The 19,232-nt window shown below is 39.5% G+C and overlaps 1 protein-coding gene across 1 annotated transcript in view; it reads right to left on the bottom strand.

Annotated features, from left to right (window-relative positions):
- acap2a (ArfGAP with coiled-coil, ankyrin repeat and PH domains 2a) overlaps positions 1-19,190 on the bottom strand; it is a 92,317-nt gene extending 73,127 nt beyond the window's left edge. The window contains exons 1-2 of the mRNA XM_056264789.1: positions 18,868-19,190; positions 11,168-11,225 (exon numbers count right to left, since the gene is read on the bottom strand). Coding sequence (XP_056120764.1) covers positions 11,168-11,225; positions 18,868-19,052 — 243 coding nt within the window. The 5' untranslated portion in view covers positions 19,053-19,190. The remainder of the gene's footprint in view (positions 1-11,167; positions 11,226-18,867) is intronic.
- Positions 19,191-19,232: the final 42 nt, after the last annotated feature.

Genomic DNA, 19,232 nt, shown 5'->3' with positions numbered 1-19,232 from the left:
CTGCATTATACACACAGATGTTTAAAATGTGCACACTGATGTGTTATGCTGTTATGTTGCCCTCTATCATTCAGTGCAACAACCAGCTATCCTATCTAACTGCATATTCAGTTTGTCGCTACAGCGACTACACTGCACTTATGTACGTATAAGGACGCGTGTTGCTATTTTGTTGCTCTGTTTCTTTCAGTGCAAAACTAGCTATTTTAATCTACTGTGCATACTCACAGTTTCTGAATGTATGTACGTACACGGATGTGCAATTTACCATGTGTTATGCTGTAATGTTGCCCCGTTTCCGTGCAGCTAGCCATCCTGATCGAACTGTACATCTCAGTTTCTGTCTCTACGCAGTTCTGTTGCTACGGCGACTTATGCTGCGTTATGTACATGCATGGATGCGCTACAGCGACCGATGCTGTTATGTACATGTGCTATGCTGTTATGTTGCCCCGTTTCCTTCAGTACAACTGGCTATTCTGTGCTAACTCGTCTACTCACAGTTGTAGCTACGGCTATGTGTTTGTTGTTTACTGAGGTGCTATGCTATTATGGGGCTATTATCTACTGCGTATATTCATCAGAGCCCAGGTGGTTACAATTCCAGCATTTTGCCCGGATGAGGTCAGTGTTTCAGAGTCTCAGAAGTACGCTTGTGCCCCATGCGTGCCCTGCGTGCTTATGTGAACAGAACTAGCCAGTTTCGAACTTCAGAGCAGCTCTTCGTCTGCTACGCGGGTGCTAAGAGGCGGCGCGCTGTCGAAACGGAGGCTATCTCACTGGATAGTGGAGGCTGTGCACTGGCTGGCTTATGCTTCACGGGAAGCCGTTTCCCTATAGGGGTGCACGCCCACTCCACTAGGAGTTTGGCGTCATCATGGGCGTGGGCGAAAGGCATGTCTATTCAAGACATTTGTTTCGCGGCAGGTTGGTCGTCTCGTAATACCTTCGCGAGATTCTATAACTTGAATATCCCTTCATTCGCACCACATGTCTGTCAGTGCAGGGAGAGAAAGCTGAGCTGTCGTTGGACTAGGCTAGACTGCCCCGATGGCGCGCGCTCTAGCCACGGTTCGACTAGTCGTCAGACAGTGCGAGTTATTATTAGCATAGCTATCATGTTCACTATATTGTGCCCTTTGTTATGTCCGCATTCATAGCCGGCAGTATTTTCCTAAGCACCAATCACTTGCTGCAATGTTCCTCCATTCAGTTCAGCGTGCTTAGCTTGATGGGAGGGGCCTTCGTTGGTGCAGATGCCGAGTTGGCTCTGTGCCAATAGATGTTTCAACCAGGTCCGGTGTCTGTTCCTGAGAGCTGGGCGGGGTTTCTCCCACGCGGCGGGGGTTTTATTGTTCCCCATACGTAATGTCGAGAGACCGACTCGATAAGGGAACGTCTCTGGTTACTCACGTAACCGTAGTTCCCTGAGAGGAGGGAACGAGACATTACGTAACCTGCCGTGTGGGAGGGACTCTCAGTCTCCTTACTCTCGTTCAGCTAAGATTCTGAGGTTTTTGGCGCCCGCCGTCACCTATATTGAGCAGTGTCAGCCAATCAGGTGATGGCGGGACCGCCATTGGCTATTTGCAAGCAAAAGAGTTATTCTATCAGACTTCATGATTCGAGGAAAATGGATTTCCCCATACGTAATGTCTCGTTCCCTCCTCTCAGGGAACTACGGTTACGTGAGTAACCAGAGACGTTGTCTCGCAAATCAGAAAACGAAATGAATCCAGCCCTTTGAAAGAATCAGCTCAAAGGCCGGTTAGCGCCCTCTGGAGGAAGACACCATATCGCATCCTTGCAGGTAATGTGGACAGATCCATGTATGTATCGCTGCAGCCCGGAGACCTGCAGGTGGGAGGAGCTTACGCCGCAAGTGGGAGGAGCTTATGCCGCAAGTAGGAGGGATTTCACAAATGTGCAAGTAGGAGGAGTTTACGCCGCAAGTGGGAGGAGCTTATGCGGAAATCCCCAAGCTGTCATTGCCGAGGACGGCGGTGAATGAGAATGGCAGGAAGTAGTGACAGTAATGAAAATAAACGATCAAATATTACGTTCCTCATCATGGTCTGATTTCTTACAGATTTGTTATTATTGTGTGTGTCCAATACCACTCACTGTCAATGATGAAGTCACGTCTTTACACCTTTTTACCATACTTAAAGTGATGGTGTTTTAAATTCATCAGGCTGTAGGCCTTATTTCAAGCATATTTCTGAATATTAGCTACATATTCTACAGTATCAAGTAAATTAACATTAAAATGTGATGCAATTGGACTCAGTGAAGTGAATGTGTAAATACATGAAAAACATTTCGCTAATGTAAAAAAAAAAAAAAAGGTTACCATCCATCTTTACTGCATAATTAAAAAAAAAAAACAGAATAATGTTCTTCTGAACGTTTTACACATGTATTACATTTAAATCTCAGGGTGGATAAATTTTTTTTTTCAATGAATAAAATCATGTAAAAGTCACTCAGAATTGATTGCAAAAGTGTTTATTTTATTTTATTATTTTTAGTCTTTTTTTTTTGTTATTTGTAAGTACACTATATCAGCTCATTAGAACTGATCTGCATGCAGTGCAAACTGCAAAATCCAGGGTGGAAGGTTTCTGAATAAATGCCCTTGAGCTCCCCTTGCTTTCCCTTCCCAGCATAACCTGGTGGATACACAAGAAGCACAATAAGAACTAGGGTTTATAGTTGACATTGAACATTTACGAATAATTTATCAGCTCTGTAGCTCCATGCCATGCAAGTGAATGGTGTCCAGAACTTTTTAACTCCAAGGGATGACATAAGTAAATTAGATTTTTAGTTTTCCTTTAGACTAACAACTAGTTTATTCATCACCAATTTACACAAAACGTACCAGGTATGCAGCATTTGTACTCAAACCCACACTCCAAACAAGTGGAGATTGAGTACATCCTCCAGAAGAGCTGTTTGTAGTGAGATGACTTATTTTTCCAGCATGCAACACCTGAGCTGAAAAAAATGAACATAACATTTAACATTATCAATGATGTTCTTGTTATGCGTTTTATTTTTTAATGTCAATATTTACATTCTAGCCATAAGAAGTGTGCCTGATTCTTGAAATTGTCATCCCCAACTATGTCCCTGAACCTTGAGCAAGCCAATGACAGGGGCATGTAGGCAGCATCTCCTTCTTGAAGAACAACTTCAAGTAGTATGGTCTTCAAGTAGACCATAAATCTAATTAATGGTCCAATATAAATTTTTTTTTTTTAAAACGTATTCACCAATGAATACAACAACATTTCAAAATCTTGCCAACCCCTAATAGTATTAAGAACAGATATTAAATGAGTTTGATAGAGCAAGTAGTGTTTACACCTGCTGATTTTCATCATCATTGAAACACTTTGCTACTCCTTTTCACTCAAAGGGTCTGCAGAATATATTTTTACTGAAAGTAAAAGTAGTGTTATGAGCGAGTCACTAAATCATTCCGTTCCATGACTTCCCAAAACAGTTTACAGAGTGAACAAGATTTCTTCACTTCTTTAAGGGATTCTTAAAAACACCACGTGTTAAAAGTACAGCTAATTTTTTCACACTTACTCTAAAAAGAAATTTTCAAGCAAGATGGCACACCACCATTTTCTTATGTTCTTCATGTTTAGCTGTGTACATAAAGTAATGAATTAGTATAATTTTCAATTATATTAAAATGCATGTAGCTACAAAAAAATAAATACTTACTTCAGTGAAGTCAAACTTCTGTCCCAGAACAACATACAGTGCATACTATAATATGCAAAGAAACACAAAAAAAGTTAAATGGGTAACAGCAATTGATTACGATTGGATACGATCTCCTATTCATAGTGAATATAACAATAATATTTTGGTCAACTTACACCCATGTACTACCACCCAAGATAAATGGGACTGAAGGTGGCCTGTTGCCTGGAAGTTCTCATCAAATTTTATATTGTCCTTAGGACAAAGCGGACAGTGAAACTGTGTGTGCCTCTGGTGCCACTGGTATGCCTCAAGAGTGTCCTGCACATCTTTCACTGATAAGTGAACCTAAAACACAATAAGATGCGTTTCACATTTTATTCACTGATTGATATGAGTAATACATTTTATAAAATAATTATGATATTAAAACAAATGTTTCAATTACATTACATTACATTGTGGATTACAGAGAAAAAAGCATAACTACAATGATAACAAGTTTTAAAAGAATTGCATGCATTGTACAATTAAGTTAGGAGTTGTATTCTAATATCAAATCCATTTACAAAACGTTTAAGACATTTACAATTTGAAAATCAATGCAGTCCTAAAACGTACAAAAATTACACTGCCACAATACCTTATTATGGTCTTCAGAATCCATAATCTGGAGAGCAAATTGTAGAAATCATGCACGTTACAGATTTTGTAATTTGTGTGCTACTAAACAAACTACAGAAATTTATTTGGATACACTTTACCCTTATTCTTTTTTAAAACATCAAGACTAAACAGTGTACAAACGCCATAATGAAATGGTCTTTTTCAGAACTTATAATGCTTTTTTACAAAACTAAAAACTGTACAACAAGCTTACCCCTTCATCTCAAGGGGGTAATCCATCGACCGGAAGTTGAAGCCGGCCGGGTGCCGCCATGTTGTAGCAGAACTTCACTTGCGTTAGCATTTCCATTGACTCCCATTCATTTTGGCGTCACTTTGACAGCGAATAACTTTACATCTGAGGCGTTTAAAGACTCCATTTGTCCATTATTTATTTCTAAAGAAACACGACAATGTATAAAGTGCTCCATTACCTTCTATGTTACATTATGGCCCCGTAGAAACAGTTTTAGTAAAAATAGGCTAACGATTGCGTCATAACCACTCGACTCTCTGTCGCGCTGTACAGAAATTACCGTACAGACAGGAGGAGAAGCTCGCAGGCAATCGGGGGGACGCCCCGTCAAGGGAGAAGCCCATAGATAATGAGTCCATAAAAGCAACGGAATACTTACTCCTGCTCACTCACGCCAAAAAACTCTTTGCTCAAGTTCCCCGTCTCTGCAAGATTAACGTTGGCAATTTTCACGCACAGCTACTAGAAGAGTAACGTCTGTCAGACAGGTTGCTCACGTCATCAAGCTTAGTTTGAGTCGGTTTGAGTCTGCGCGTCAGGAACGGAAGTGCTCAGAAATCGCTAAAAATGGGCTTCAACTGTCTCAACTGAGTTCCAATGAGATGGCTCTGTCCATTTCTTATACTGTCTATGCTTCATCTTAACGGCACGCTGACATGTGAACGCTGACATTTTCTTCTTTGTTTTCTAATGGATCGCAACAAAACTTACACATTACCGCCACCAACTGTGGAGCATAAACCAATAGCTACTACAACACACAGGTGATACTAAATAAACCAATCAAAATCCTCTGGAAGTTTGTACAGCCCACTTGCGGCTAAAGCTCCACCTACTTGCTGCTAACCCACCCATTTGCAGCTGGCTCCGACCTCCGTTTATACCCTACTCGGACAGATAGGCTTGTGGACAGATAGGCTTGTGTGCATTTGTGAATCAAGGCTGCGGAACAACAGTCTCAAAAGTCACGTGATTCGCTGTGCATTATTACAGGTACAGATAAAGCATTTGTGGATTGTGAGCAAAGCAATGTGAGTAAGGACAATAATGCATGATTGCTGTACGTGTGGATCTCTCGCGTGCATTTGTTGATTGCTGTGTGTGTGTGACGTGTGTGTGTGTGTGTGGATCTCTCGCGTGCATTCGTGGATCGCTGTGTGTGTGTGTGGATCTCTTGCGTGCATCTGTGGATTGCTATGTGTGTGTGTGGATCTGTCACTGCATTTGTGGATTGATTTGCGTGTGTGGATCTCTCGCGTGCATCTGTGGATTGCTTTGTGTGTGTGTGTGTGTGTGGATCTGTCGTGTGCATTTGTGGATTGATTTGCGTGTGTGGATCTCTCGCGTGCATCTGTGGATTGGTTTGCGTGTGTGGATCTCTCGCGTGCATGTGTGGATGGGTGCGCGCGCATGCGGATATCTCGCGTGCATTTGTGGATGGGTGCGCGCGCATGCGGATCTCTCGCGTGCATTTGTGGAAGGTTTTGAGACTGTTTTCACTCCATACCATCAGTTGTTTTATACTTGTCACAAGTAGGGAAGTATTTTTTGGGACCGCTTTACTTGGCAGAGAGCTAAAAGAAGCAGAGCAGAAAGAGAAGAGTGCATGGCTTTTAGCTCCATCGGCAGCTACGTAAGGAGTATCTGTTTGAATGCCTGGAAAAGAGTCTCGCCAAATTCCCTGCCCAATAATAATTTAATTTGTTTCTAACATTACACTACCATACTAAACAACATTTGAGTGTGTTGAAAGTTATAAATAATGTTATTCTATGTGTTAGTTTGTTTGCTATATGAGACTAGCAGTAAGCTAGATTAACATTAGAATAACATACTGATCATATTCTAACATTTCATCATGTTGAGCTATATAAAATTGATTTGTTTTATGTACATTTGCTCACCTGTCGAATAAAGTAACGTTACATGCAAGAGCGTCCCTGTCAAGTCGTGACTCGTGAAGCTCTGTCAAGTCCAAGTTAGTCACGGACATGAAGCTCTCGGCATCTCGAAAACGCCACACTGATATTGATCCTAGTTTTAGTTCTCCTTTTGTCACAAAGTCTGCTTGCATTTGAACGAAACAACAACAACACTATGCAGTTGTCCATGTCTGTTGCCATGGTTACTATGGCAGTACAAGCGGTAGGGATAATGCGGATATTACGTCATTGACAGGCGACAAGTTTAAAATTGTGTATTTCTCTGAATTTACAAATTCTTGGAAACATTTAGGATAATGGAAGTACACAATTGAAAGAAATATATAACACTGTGCAAGTGTTTTTTGGATATTTTGATACAAAATCCTTACATATTGTACCAACCATTTAAAGGTGCTCTATGTAACTTTTAGCGGCCTCTAGTGGTGATGTTTCAGATTGCAACCAAATTTTACAAGAGCGCTCGTGCTCGAACTCATAGACAATACCGTCTATTACGCAAATATCTCGGCGAATACTAGACGGATTCTGTGAGCACCGAGCTCGTTGGGACCATCTAGTCGAGCTGAAAAGAACCATATAAGTTCCATAGTTTTTGGTGGTGTTTTCGCGGAGATATTAGCAGAAAACCATCGGGCGCGCTGCAAAATTGCGGACGCCGGTGACGTCACGATCTCAGAAGAAAATCGCTCGTATCTCTGGAACGCAAAGACCCAGAGAGCTCAAAATCGGGGGAGGAGGTCCCAGGGGAACCCTTGCCCGAACGCTAGAGTGGCGGGCCTCGGGGATGCCCCCTACCGGATCGCCGTTCGCTGGGACCCCCGATTTCGAACGGCTATAACTCAGGGAGCCGGGCGAGTTGGACCTCGGGGGTGGGCTCGTTCGAAAGGCCCCGTCCAGCATCGTAGTGAACGATTAGAGTCTTGGGAATATTGATCAAAGATTGACTGAGATATAAGCCGAAAAACGTGCGCCTTTAACCGGACGTAACTCCCTGACCGTCTACAATAGACTGTATATAAGGAGAGAGGCTCGGGAGCGCGCATGCACGTCACATCCGTTGGATTTCGCGGTAAATCCGACCCGGAGACTTCACATAGAAATAGGAATACTGGCCTTCAGAGGTAATAGCAAAACTCGACAAGTGGATCATTTTAATGTGTGATTACAACCCCTTCACACACAGGCAATAAAAAAAGGATTCATTTTAGTAGAAAAGTTACATAGAGCACCTTTAACTGATTTGAATAATAGAAATTGATAATGTTCTATGTGTATGCCAGGTTAACGAGATGTGTTAAGTCTAGATTTAAACTGACAGCCAAGGTCTGACAGTGTGTCTGCTTCTCGAACAATGCTAGGAAGACTACTCCAAAGTTTAGGTGCTAAATAGGAAAAGGATCTACCGACTGCAGTTTATTTTGATTCTCTAGGTATTATCAACTGACCAGAATTTTGAGATCGCAATAGACGTGAAGGACTATAATGCGTTAAGAGCTCGCTCAAGTACTGCGGAGCTAAACCATTTAGTTCTTTGTAAGTAATCAGCAATATTTAAAAATTTATACAATGTTTAATAGCGAGCCAATGCAATGTTGCCAGAATGGGGCTAATATGGTCATACTTCCTGGTTCTAGGTAGAACTCGAGCTGTTGCGGTTTGGACCTGCTGGAGTTTGTTTATTGTTTACCTGTAAATTGTTAAGTGTGTTAAAAAGGCACCCGGAGGGCCACACTTGTAGTGATGGTTATTTTTTTAATTTGTGTCAGGAGTTGTGAAAATGAAAAACGTCAAATATCTTTAATATGAGATACGAGCATCATCCATATCCATTGAGAAAAAACTCCTGTATTTTTTTTTGTTCCTTGTGCCCACCAAAGTGTTTTTAGGCAGCTGAAAATGCCAGCGCTGCATTTTACCCAAAGTTGAACATTCTTCAACTATTGGTGACCAGTAAAAATGCAGTGTTCAGCAATCAGCGTGAAATAGATGCTCAGCACCTCGTCGCGCTGGTTTTGAAAACCGCGGCGCTTTCATTGAAAACAATTGGAAAAAATTTGCTGTCTCTGGTAAAAACGATTAGGTGGACACATGGCCATAGTTCAAAAGTGTGCACATTTGCAGAAATATTGAAGGATTCTCATGTTTACTTCAAATTTCTATAGAGAGGAGTAATATTTTTTTCCATTTTTACCCAAAATGATACGATATGAGCATTATGGAGTGCTGAATACTCTTTTGTAATATATGTTTCATTCATCATGGAAGCTGGAGAGTGCCCTCCTGCAGAAAGTCCACAAATGAGACTCATAAGTTCATAGATCTTATGACGTTCCCCTATGTGGACAAAGGCATCCAGAGATCGCTGCACCTGAATAACACGCAGATAGAGACATTTTGGTTGATGAGACATATTGCGACGATATATGCTTTGTCTGTGTTCTTAATGTCATCTCGAGTATTTTCACAAGAATAAGTTATAGTGCAATGATATTTGACATAGTCTTTATCATGAATGAATGAATGAATGAATGAGGCAATTATATTGCACTTTACTATGTACTACTGTACACCAAAAGCGCTTTTGCTACAATTATATCAGGGGGTCTCTCCTCAACCACCTTTAGTGTGCAGCATCTACTTGGATGATGCGACAACAGCCACAGAACAACGGCGCCAATGCACTCACCACACACCAGCTATAGGTGGAGGAGAGAGTGGTAGTAAAGAATGCTATAAAATAATATATCTTATAACTCATTTAGTGATAAGAAGCCACATAGGATCACAGAAGTTTATTTCAAACACTCGACTGATGTTATAAAGTGAGTTTGGAGGAAAACATGGTTATAATCTCATAAATTGTCGTGTTTTGATGCTGTGCTAAGCTAACATGCTAGTTAGCCCTTATGCACATGTTACCAGGAGTGAGCGATTATGTTTTTGAGCTATTTTGAAAAGTTAAGGTCATTGGAATGTTTCTTTTTTAAAAGAAGGGCATTTGATACCAAATCAAAGAAGGTGAAGTGACAGGTTTGATCAAAGAAATGAGGGATTAAACGGTGTGAATGGAAAGGCATCAGACAAAAAAAAAAAAATAGAGCCACTTCTTGGCCTGAGAGGTGTGTATGTGTGCAATTTCATAATGCACCATACTTGTCACCATTCTGCTCAGTTTATTTTCGTTTTCAAGGACTTTCAGTTTGTTTTCATTTGTCAAGTCAAGTCAAGTCATCTTCATTTATATAGCGCTTTTAACAATGTAGTCCAAAGTGGCTTTACAGTGGTATTATAGGTAAATAATACATTAAAGTAACAGATTTGTCACGTCTTCTTTGTTCAGATTCCGTCACTCATCTGTCTCCTTAGTTACCGTCATTATTAGTTCATATGTGTCAGCTGTGTCTAGTTTATCACCTTGTTATCTTTAGTATTAGTTTCGTTGTATCCTGAGTTCCTGATCCGGTCACCATTATAATCAATGTGTGTGTATCCCTGTTGCCTGTTCGGAACGCTACCTGTTGGAATTATATGAGAAGTAAACTTTGTGTTGGAACCTTCTTCTGTGTCTTCGTCTGCCTGCCTGCACACACTGGTAACAACACTATGGTGTGGACAATAAGTAGGCATTTATACAAGTAAACAAAATAATCCATAAAAGTATAAAAGTGTGCACATTGAGAGAAATAAACAGATGCTGGCTAATTCAAACACATTCACATTAATGATTTTCTCTAACTTCAACTTAAGAAAATGCTGTTGATAATTTTTTTTTTAACAAAACAAAACCATGCACAAAACAAAACCATTTTTAACAAAACAAAATTTAATGCTAGTAAATAAAAGGAAACGGTCCATCTGCATGCCTCTGACCAGCCATGGTGCCCGTTGTACACTCCCCAGTCCCTTGACTCCATTCGCATGTCAATAATGCCATAAAGTGAAACGCAAAAGGAAAATGGTATAGCCAGATCAGACTTGACAGAAATGCAGATTAAGAGGAGCGTAGCAAATGAATTTATAGGTGGGGCCATGGAAAAGATGTGGTGCAGAATCATTTTATTTATATTTTGTTTCTTTATTTTTGTTTGCAAAACTTTTTTCTCTCTCAATACTTAATTTTTCTTTTGCGATTATTTTTCTTTGCAAAAATGTTTTAACTCAATAATTAATTTTTCTTTTGCAAAACTATTTTCTTTTGCAATACTTTAATGTTTTGAAAATAGATGTGGCATTGAATTGACTCCATACTGCTGCACATAAGATACTCCATTTGCCTTTTGCGGAACCAAACCCGTGACAAACTGCACCAAATTGCATATTTTTGCTTAGTTTGGGTCTCTGAATAAAATTCTGAGTGTTTTTTCCTCCTCGAGTATTGAGCTCCATATTATTCATATCATATGGGCCATAAAAGCCTGATGTATCCAAATATGATACTTAAACAAATGCAACTTTTTAAATATTTATTTTTTTATATTTTGTGCAAAGGTTCAATGAACTGTTTTATTTTTTTATCTATTTTTTTTTTAACCTATTTCATATGCCAGGCCTTTACAGGGTGTGATAAAAACCATACCTTGTCGAGTTTTGACTCCAGTTCTCCATAGTCTCCCTCCACTTCCTCTATTGTGGCCCTGCAAAACATCATACCAAAAATTACTTGATAGTCAAGGTAAACATCTAACAATTTGCATGCAAATTTTAATTATTTAAAGGAAAAACGTCAGTGAATTTAGAGCCTCCAATTGTTTGCCTTCCCCTTTTCCATCCATTTGAGCAGTGGTTTTCAGTCCCAGTCCTGGGGACCCACCGCTCTCTCTTATCTGAGACACTCAGTTCAGTTCATGGAGCTCTCTGATGATCTAAATCTGGAGCCGTATTCACAAAACATTTGATCTTACCACTTCTCCTAAATAAAAACCTATTTAAAACCTATTCACAAAGCTACTGAGAGTCTTTTTTAGTTTAGAGCTTTATTAATCCCCGTTGGGCAATTAGTTTGAGCTTACATGGTGCCTCACATAAAACACTTAGCACATACATTCAAATACATAAATAATAAAAAAAAAAAAAATAATAAAAAAAATCACCTAAGTTTTTTACATAGCCGTATTGCTTCAGGCACAAAAGTAAATTTATAGCGATTTGTAGAACATTTAATTGCCCTTAGACGTCGTCCCAGGGGCATCCACTCAAAGTCCAAATGCAGCGGGTGTGTACTATCTCCTATTATTTTATGAGTCATCCTCAGCACCTGCTGTTCGTAATAAGATGCAAGTCTTCGTAAGGGAACACCCATAATTTTAGAGCACATGTTAACAATACCCTGCAACCGATTTTTGTTATTTGTAGACAATGATGAAAACCAACAAATAAAATAAAAAGACAGGATACTTTCAACAAATGAATTATAAAATGACTTAAGAACAACTCTCAGTATATTAAAAGAATTAAGCTTTCTCAGCACGAACAATCTTTGGTGTGACTTTTTGACAACTGCATCAGAATTTTGGTCAAACTTTAACTTATCAAAAACCGTTCCCAGGTACTTATATTACTCTACTTCCTCCACATGTGTGCCATTAATGACAATAGGTTGAAGTGCCAATGTTCTCCTACTAAAATTAATTATCATCTCTTTAGTTTTTGAGACATTCAGATCTAGTTTCATACTACTACACCAAGAAATGAAATTGTACAAAACAGAACCATATTCCTGATCTGAATGTGAAAGCAAGGAAAGCAACACAGTATCATCCGCATATTAAACCAAATAACTATTATCTTGTAAACTCTGACAGTCATTCGTGTATAAACAAGATAGGAGAGAGCACACATCATTGAGGGGTACATGTGGAGATATTTACAATGTCTGATAACACCTCATTAATCCTAACCCTCTGTTGCCTGTCTGTTAAGAAATTCAATAAGCTAAGAGAAAGGGCGGGGTTTACCTAGTTGCTATGGATGATGTCAACATGCTTACTAACCATGCACACAGGGATTGGCTGATGGGGGAGGGGTCTCTGGAAGTGATTTAATCATAGAAATATTGTAGAACGAGGTAGCATGTTGCCATATTCAAATATTCAAGTTTTTAAAATAAAAATGTTGCTATATTTAAATAAAGACTTTAAAATGTACTCTCAGTCTCACTAATTAAACAAGTATATGTTCCGCTAATTGTCAGCCTCTTACATGAATTCAAGCGACAAATGATCTTTTGGGAGGAGCACGTTCAAATGGTCTATTTAATCTTAGACAAATGGTCTATTTAATCCTGGTACAAGAGTACTACCCAAACTCACTTTGAGGTCTTTAGAATCGCACGGAAAGACAGCACTTACCGTTATAAAAAGGCTCTAAAAGCAGTGGCTAGATTAACAAATAAACAGACATCACCTGAACAAAATATTCCATTACAGTTTAGTCCTACTGACTTTATAAATTTCTTCACTGAGAAAATCGAAAGGATTAGAAATACTGTAGAATGTACAACCTTGGACAGCGTCTTATAAGTCAGCCTCAATTATCGCCCCTCAAGAACAATTGCAGTGCTTTACAACTTATAGGACAGGAAGATCTAAATAAACTTATCATTGCATCTAAACCAACATGTATATTAGATCCAATAGTATACCCACTAAACTACCGAAATAATTGTCATCTGTAGCAGAAGAACCTCTTCTCAATATTATTAACTTTTTATTATCTCTAGGTCATGTTCCAAGACCGTTCAAGCTGGCAGTTATTAAGCCTCTCATTAAGAAACCACAATTAGATCAAAATGAATTAGCAAACTAGATACCAATTTCAAATCTTCCATTTATGTCTAAAATATTAGAAAAAGTTGTCCGCTCAATTGTGCTCTTTCTTTGCAAGAAAATTGTATCTATCGCTCGTTACTAGTTTTACTTGATCTTAGTGCTGTGTTTTATACACTGGTATTCAGGGAAAGGCATTAAGCTGGTTTAGAAGCTGGTTTAGAATTTTGTCTATTTAAACGGGGACAAATCTAAGAGAACGTTAGTAAATTATGGAGTGCTGCAAGGATCTGTGTTAGGCCCTCTGCTAATTTCCATATATATGCTGCCACTTGGTAATATTAATAAAAAAAAAACATGGAATTGGTTTCCTTTGTTATACTGATGAAACTCAGTTATATATTTCATCACAACCAGATGAAATCTCTAAATTATCCAAGTTGACAGAGTGTGTTAAAGATATAAAATATTGGATGACCTGTAATTTTCTTCTATTAAATTCAGATCAGACTGAGGTATTGGACCAAAAACCTGTACACAAAATCTCTTAGAATACAATTTGCATCTAGAAGGATGTACTGTTATTTCATCCTCTACAGTTAAAGATCTGGGTGTTATTTTAGACAGTAACTTGTTATTCGAAAATCATATTTCATGTTTAAAGCTGCAGTCCGGCGTTTTTCCTCTTTGTCGCCATCTCTGTTCGAAATCTGCAATTGCAGTCATTCGCGGACTTATCAACTTTATGTGAGTTGTACTTCAACACCCTCGACACGGCACCGCGCGGATGAACACAATGTTTGAGGAGAGTGTGCTGTGCAGCTGTCAGTCACCGCGCCTGTGTTGATACTGTCATTCAAAATCACAGATTATTCTTTTTGGAAGTATGACCAACATGAGAATTTTCACCGGAAAATGTCATCTGAACAAGTAAGAAACATCCACTTTTGTTCTGTTTCTGACATTGCAGTAAATCTAACAATTGCTTATAAGTTATCATATCACGCAAAACCGTGCAAATTATACTTTGTTCTCAAATTGTTAATGTTAACAACGTCAGTATTGCGTGACTACATGTAATGTCCTTCCGATATTATCCTTGTTTTCGCATGGGTCCGGTTGCAGTCTCTTTTTTTCTGTAGCCACTCAGAAGTCCGAACGAAGTCTTTTGCATTTTACAGCGGGTGAATCTCTGGTTGTCACTGATGATCGTCGTTTGAATATTTCTGGATCCGCCATCGAATTGATAAGTTTAATTATATCAAGTGCTGTTAGAAAAGGCTATAAATCTCCACCTCCAACATCCTCACACGCAATATAGCCTACTAGCCGAGACTCCTTCTTTATGTGTACAGATGTGACGTAATGACGCAAAGACATGCTCGAATCTCCCGCGGAAATCCACCAGTACCACTGGAAGTAAAAACATTATTACAAGCTTACCGATTTGAATCGAGCTAAGGCAAGCAGATAGTTTTGAACACTGGCTGGTTACGTATTTTATCAAATATGTATTTTGGATCATTTTTAACCTAAAAAAAGCTACGGACTGCAGCTTTAATAAAAAAAGCCTTCTTCCACCTCAGAAACCTCGCTAAGCTATGGAACATGCTATCTGTTTCTGATGCAGAAAAGTTAGTTCATGCATTCATGACCTCTAGACTAGATTACTGTAAAACATTACTAGCTGGTTGTCCTGCATCCTCGATAAACAAACTACAATTAGTCCAAAACTCGAACTCGGGTCACTCGAGCGGCCCACAAGGCTATCAGAGCAGATGATGGGACATTATATTCAACTTGACCGCAATGTTTTATAATCTCCATCATTCAATGCATTTTGCTTGTATATAAATTAATACTCATTGCAGATTAAAATCTATAAATCAAAATATTTATTGCATTTATGAGGAAAAGGCTCAGCACCCAAGGCTCTATCATCTATTGCCTCAATGGTGTACAGTGTCTTTGGGCAGATTGCTGAGGCGGATTGCCAGCAACTAGCCTGGCAAGCCAGACCTACATCAAGATGTTAGGTCTGGGAACTCACAATTGGCATACCTCAATCCAAGGGGCGGGATAAACGGTTGTCTTTCAATATCCCTCGGCACGCAATAGGATAGCGCTACATCCAACCAGAGCAACGAACGGCTGTGGCTGAGTGAATCCCATGCGTTTTTATTTCACCAGTGAACCAGCTAGTTGGTATATTAAACTTTTGCCGTATCCGGTCGTCAAAACTCTGAACACATCTTCCTGTTTTAGGAATGACTTAAGTGACGTCCTCTTAACTCTAAGTCATCCAGAGTCGCGGCCAAAGCTGATTCGAAAGACCGCTGTTCGCCAGCAGCATCTTGTTTGTTTTCAAGCAGAGGGAAATCACCAGGGCCGAATTAAGAATTCAGAGGGCCCTGGGCACAATGTCTTGTAGGCCCCCCCTTAGGCAGGCCAAATGTAGTTTGTCCAAGGATCATCTTGCCTAAGGCTCTATCATCTATTGCCTCAATGGTGTACAGTGTCTTTGGGCAGATTGCTGAGGCGGATTGCCAGCAACTAGCCTGGCAAGCCAGACCTACATCAAGATGTTAGGTCTGGGAACTCACAATTGGCATACCTCAATCCAAGGGGCGGGATAAACGGTTGTCTTTCAATATCCCTCGGCACGCAATAGGATAGCGCTACATCCAACCAGAGCAACGAACGGCTGTGGCTGAGTGGCTCACGCAGCACAAACAGAATGCCTAGGCTACTTAAAGTCTTTTGCTGTTTTATAACGGCACGAACTAAGCAATATCACAGTTTCAATTTGACTTCGTTGGCAAAATATAACGCTAAACAGTCGAGACCTTTATGTTAGGCAACCGTAGGCAACTGCTTCTCCATCACTTCAAATTTCAGAGCGTCAAGTCACGCGACGCGAGTCGACATGATAGCTCGCTCTCGCTCACTGCGCAGGAATACAGACGCTGTTTTTGACGCGATTTAACATTATATTTTGATCGAATGGGTTGCAAAAATATGCATATAATTAGGAAAGTGAGGACTGCGTTTATTACGTGATCTAACATAATATTTGACGGTGCGCAGGGCCCCTTAGATGTCATGTGCCCCTGGGCAAGTGACCAGTTGCCCTAATGGTTAATCCGGCCCTGGAAATCACCTATGGAAATCATGCGGAACCGTCACAACTCTGTCGTCATTATGTTAAGCCTGCCCGCCGACTCTATACACGATGTGATTGGCCGGACCAGTTTTTGGTTTTTCTAGCTCAAAAGTCTATGGAGAGTTGCTAGACCACACTTTGCTGCAAAATAATTTTTGCTGCCGCTAGGGTGCGCTCTAGATTTCTAGGCTAGCCAGCAACAGCATTTTAGGATTGTTTGTGATTTGGTCTTAGTGACTTACAAGTCCTCTTGACTACCCCTAACTTTTCACTGATTTAGGAGCTGGTTTTAGTGCTAAAATGTTTTGTGAAATACTCTTAGAGCAAAAATGTAGGAGTCCTAAAATTAGGACTGACACGCCCATTATTTTTAAGAGTTTCTCCTAAATCTGCAAGTTAGGAGCTACTTTTAGCCTTAAGATGTTTTGTAAATACGGCCCCAGGTGTGTTAAATAAGGGAGACATACAAAATGTGCAGAGCAGTGGGTCCCCAGGACCAGGATTGAAAACCACTCCATTTGAGCCTTTTACTGGAGTGGTTCCCAACCCTGGTCCTGGAGTACTCCCAGCACTGCACTTGATGTCTTTAAGATGTCCTTCCAGTGATCCATGATTTGAATACTGATAAGGGGATATTGATCACTTCTCAAATGTATTAGGTGAGGTGTACAGTGTACAGTGAATCAGAAATTGAGTCTTGATCTAGGTCTTGGGACCACTGGAACATTGTTTCCAGGGATTTGAGCTTTGCATGTTATTTGCATGTTAATGTACAGTGTGTACTTTTATTACTTGCAAAGTCCATGTTATGCAACGCTAAAATTAATAGTTTTTTATAATCTTATTTATCTTATTCTTATTTATAAATAATTGTTTTAAAATCCACAGAATACATTGCACAGATAGATTTTTTTTTAGTATAGGTCTAAAAAAAAGTCTTTGTTAGACTACTATATTGCTGATGTAACATCAGAAGAAGTCTATAAGATTGTAAATATGTTCAATAAGTAAAATATGGACTACTTTCTGGCTATTGTTACATCAGAAGGAGTCTATGATCATGTGTAGACAGTTCAAGATCGATGAATCTTTGGACAGAAATATGTTCAATTGGTCAAATATGAACTACTGTATGGTCGATGTAACATCAGAAGGAGTCTATGAGTATGTATAGAAAAAAGTTCAAGAACTCTTTGGCCAGAAATATGTTCATTGGGTCAAATTTGGACTAATATATGGTTGATGTCACATCAAAATAAGTCTATGAGAATGCATAGTAAGCAGCTAATGAAAATTAACCAAGAACACATTTTAGAATATTTCAGTAAAAATAAAATATCTAACATGATTAACACAGTTTATTCAACATTATCAGTGATTTGAAAATATGTATTGATAGTCCAGTAATGAACTGAATGTCTCCATTTCCACACTGTAAGTTACTGCACATGAAGAACACTTGGGATAACTTTGGCAAAATATGCTGTTGATCTGGCAATTTGCACATTGCAACAAGGGTGCACTTTATTTTACAGTAGTGTACTTACAGTGTACTTACCTAAGAAAGGTTAATATACATAACTACATGGGTTAAGAGGAGGTTCAGGGTTAGTACATAGGCTATAGTTATTGTAATAACTGTAATAAGTACATATAATGAACATTGGCAACAGAACTGTAAAATTAAGTGCTGCATTAAATTTTAATTGAATGCACATTTACTGCATTTTCAAACAGTATTTATCAACAGTATTTATCTGTAGGGAAGAGAACTGGGCCTTGTACTGATCTTGTTGCTGGTAAAAGATCCACGTGTTGGGAATGCACAGAAATAACATCACACAACCACAATATTCAGATTCATAAACGTGTTATTAATGTCACGACTATTTTTAGAATTGTAAACCGATGTGTAGCCTATATCATAGCATTCCGTATCAAACACGCAAGGTTAAACACGCCAGAATGTCATTTATATACAAATGGCAGAATGTAACACAATTACATAAAGCATAGAGAGCCGCCACAATTAGCCTAGTCCCCCATGCCCCCCGCCCCCTATAGAAACAGAAAAAAAAAACATTTCCCCTATTTGTTTATCTTTTCGCATGTCTTCATTGATAATGCGGCAGGTGAGGTGAGACTCTTCAGCTGTCTCGAAAGCTGGTGAGCTGACTACCTAGTCAGCATGGGCACATGCTCATAATCATATGATGACCAGCAGAACTGTCTAGGTAGGCAGCTCACTAGCTTTTGAGACGCAGCCCGTTGCATCCATAAGGAGAGAGTGATACAGAGCTTTTGTGCATCATTTACGTGTGTATGGATTGATATCCGCATCAGACTCACCGGAAACGTGGCGAATCTTTCAGGCATTCCTCAAAATCCACCGTCACTTTCATTTTGATGAAATAATGATAGACTATTATTAATCGCACTGATATGTCTGGAGGTGATCCCAAGAGCGCACGGATAATACAAACAATATAATGATTTACAATACTTTTGCGTTTAACGCACGAAATGAAACTCATTTACAGTGCACACGGTGGCATTTATTGCTGATATGGTCATGGTATTTATTTGTGTATGTATCCTATGATAAAGCATCCGACATAGGCTACAGTTGCGGTGCGCCCCATCCGACTAGCGGAGATACCAGTCTTACTACAGTGAAGGCTTCTCTCTCCCCAATACAATCCCATAGGCTACAT

This window comes from Rhinichthys klamathensis, unplaced genomic scaffold, assembly GCF_029890125.1.
Source record: "Rhinichthys klamathensis goyatoka isolate OS25496 unplaced genomic scaffold, OSU_Roscu_1.1 h1tg000011l_1, whole genome shotgun sequence".
Taxonomy (NCBI): domain Eukaryota; kingdom Metazoa; phylum Chordata; class Actinopteri; order Cypriniformes; family Leuciscidae; genus Rhinichthys; species Rhinichthys klamathensis.
The sequence above is the reverse complement of the archived record's forward strand: the minus strand, read 5'-3'. Positions and strand labels throughout refer to the sequence as shown.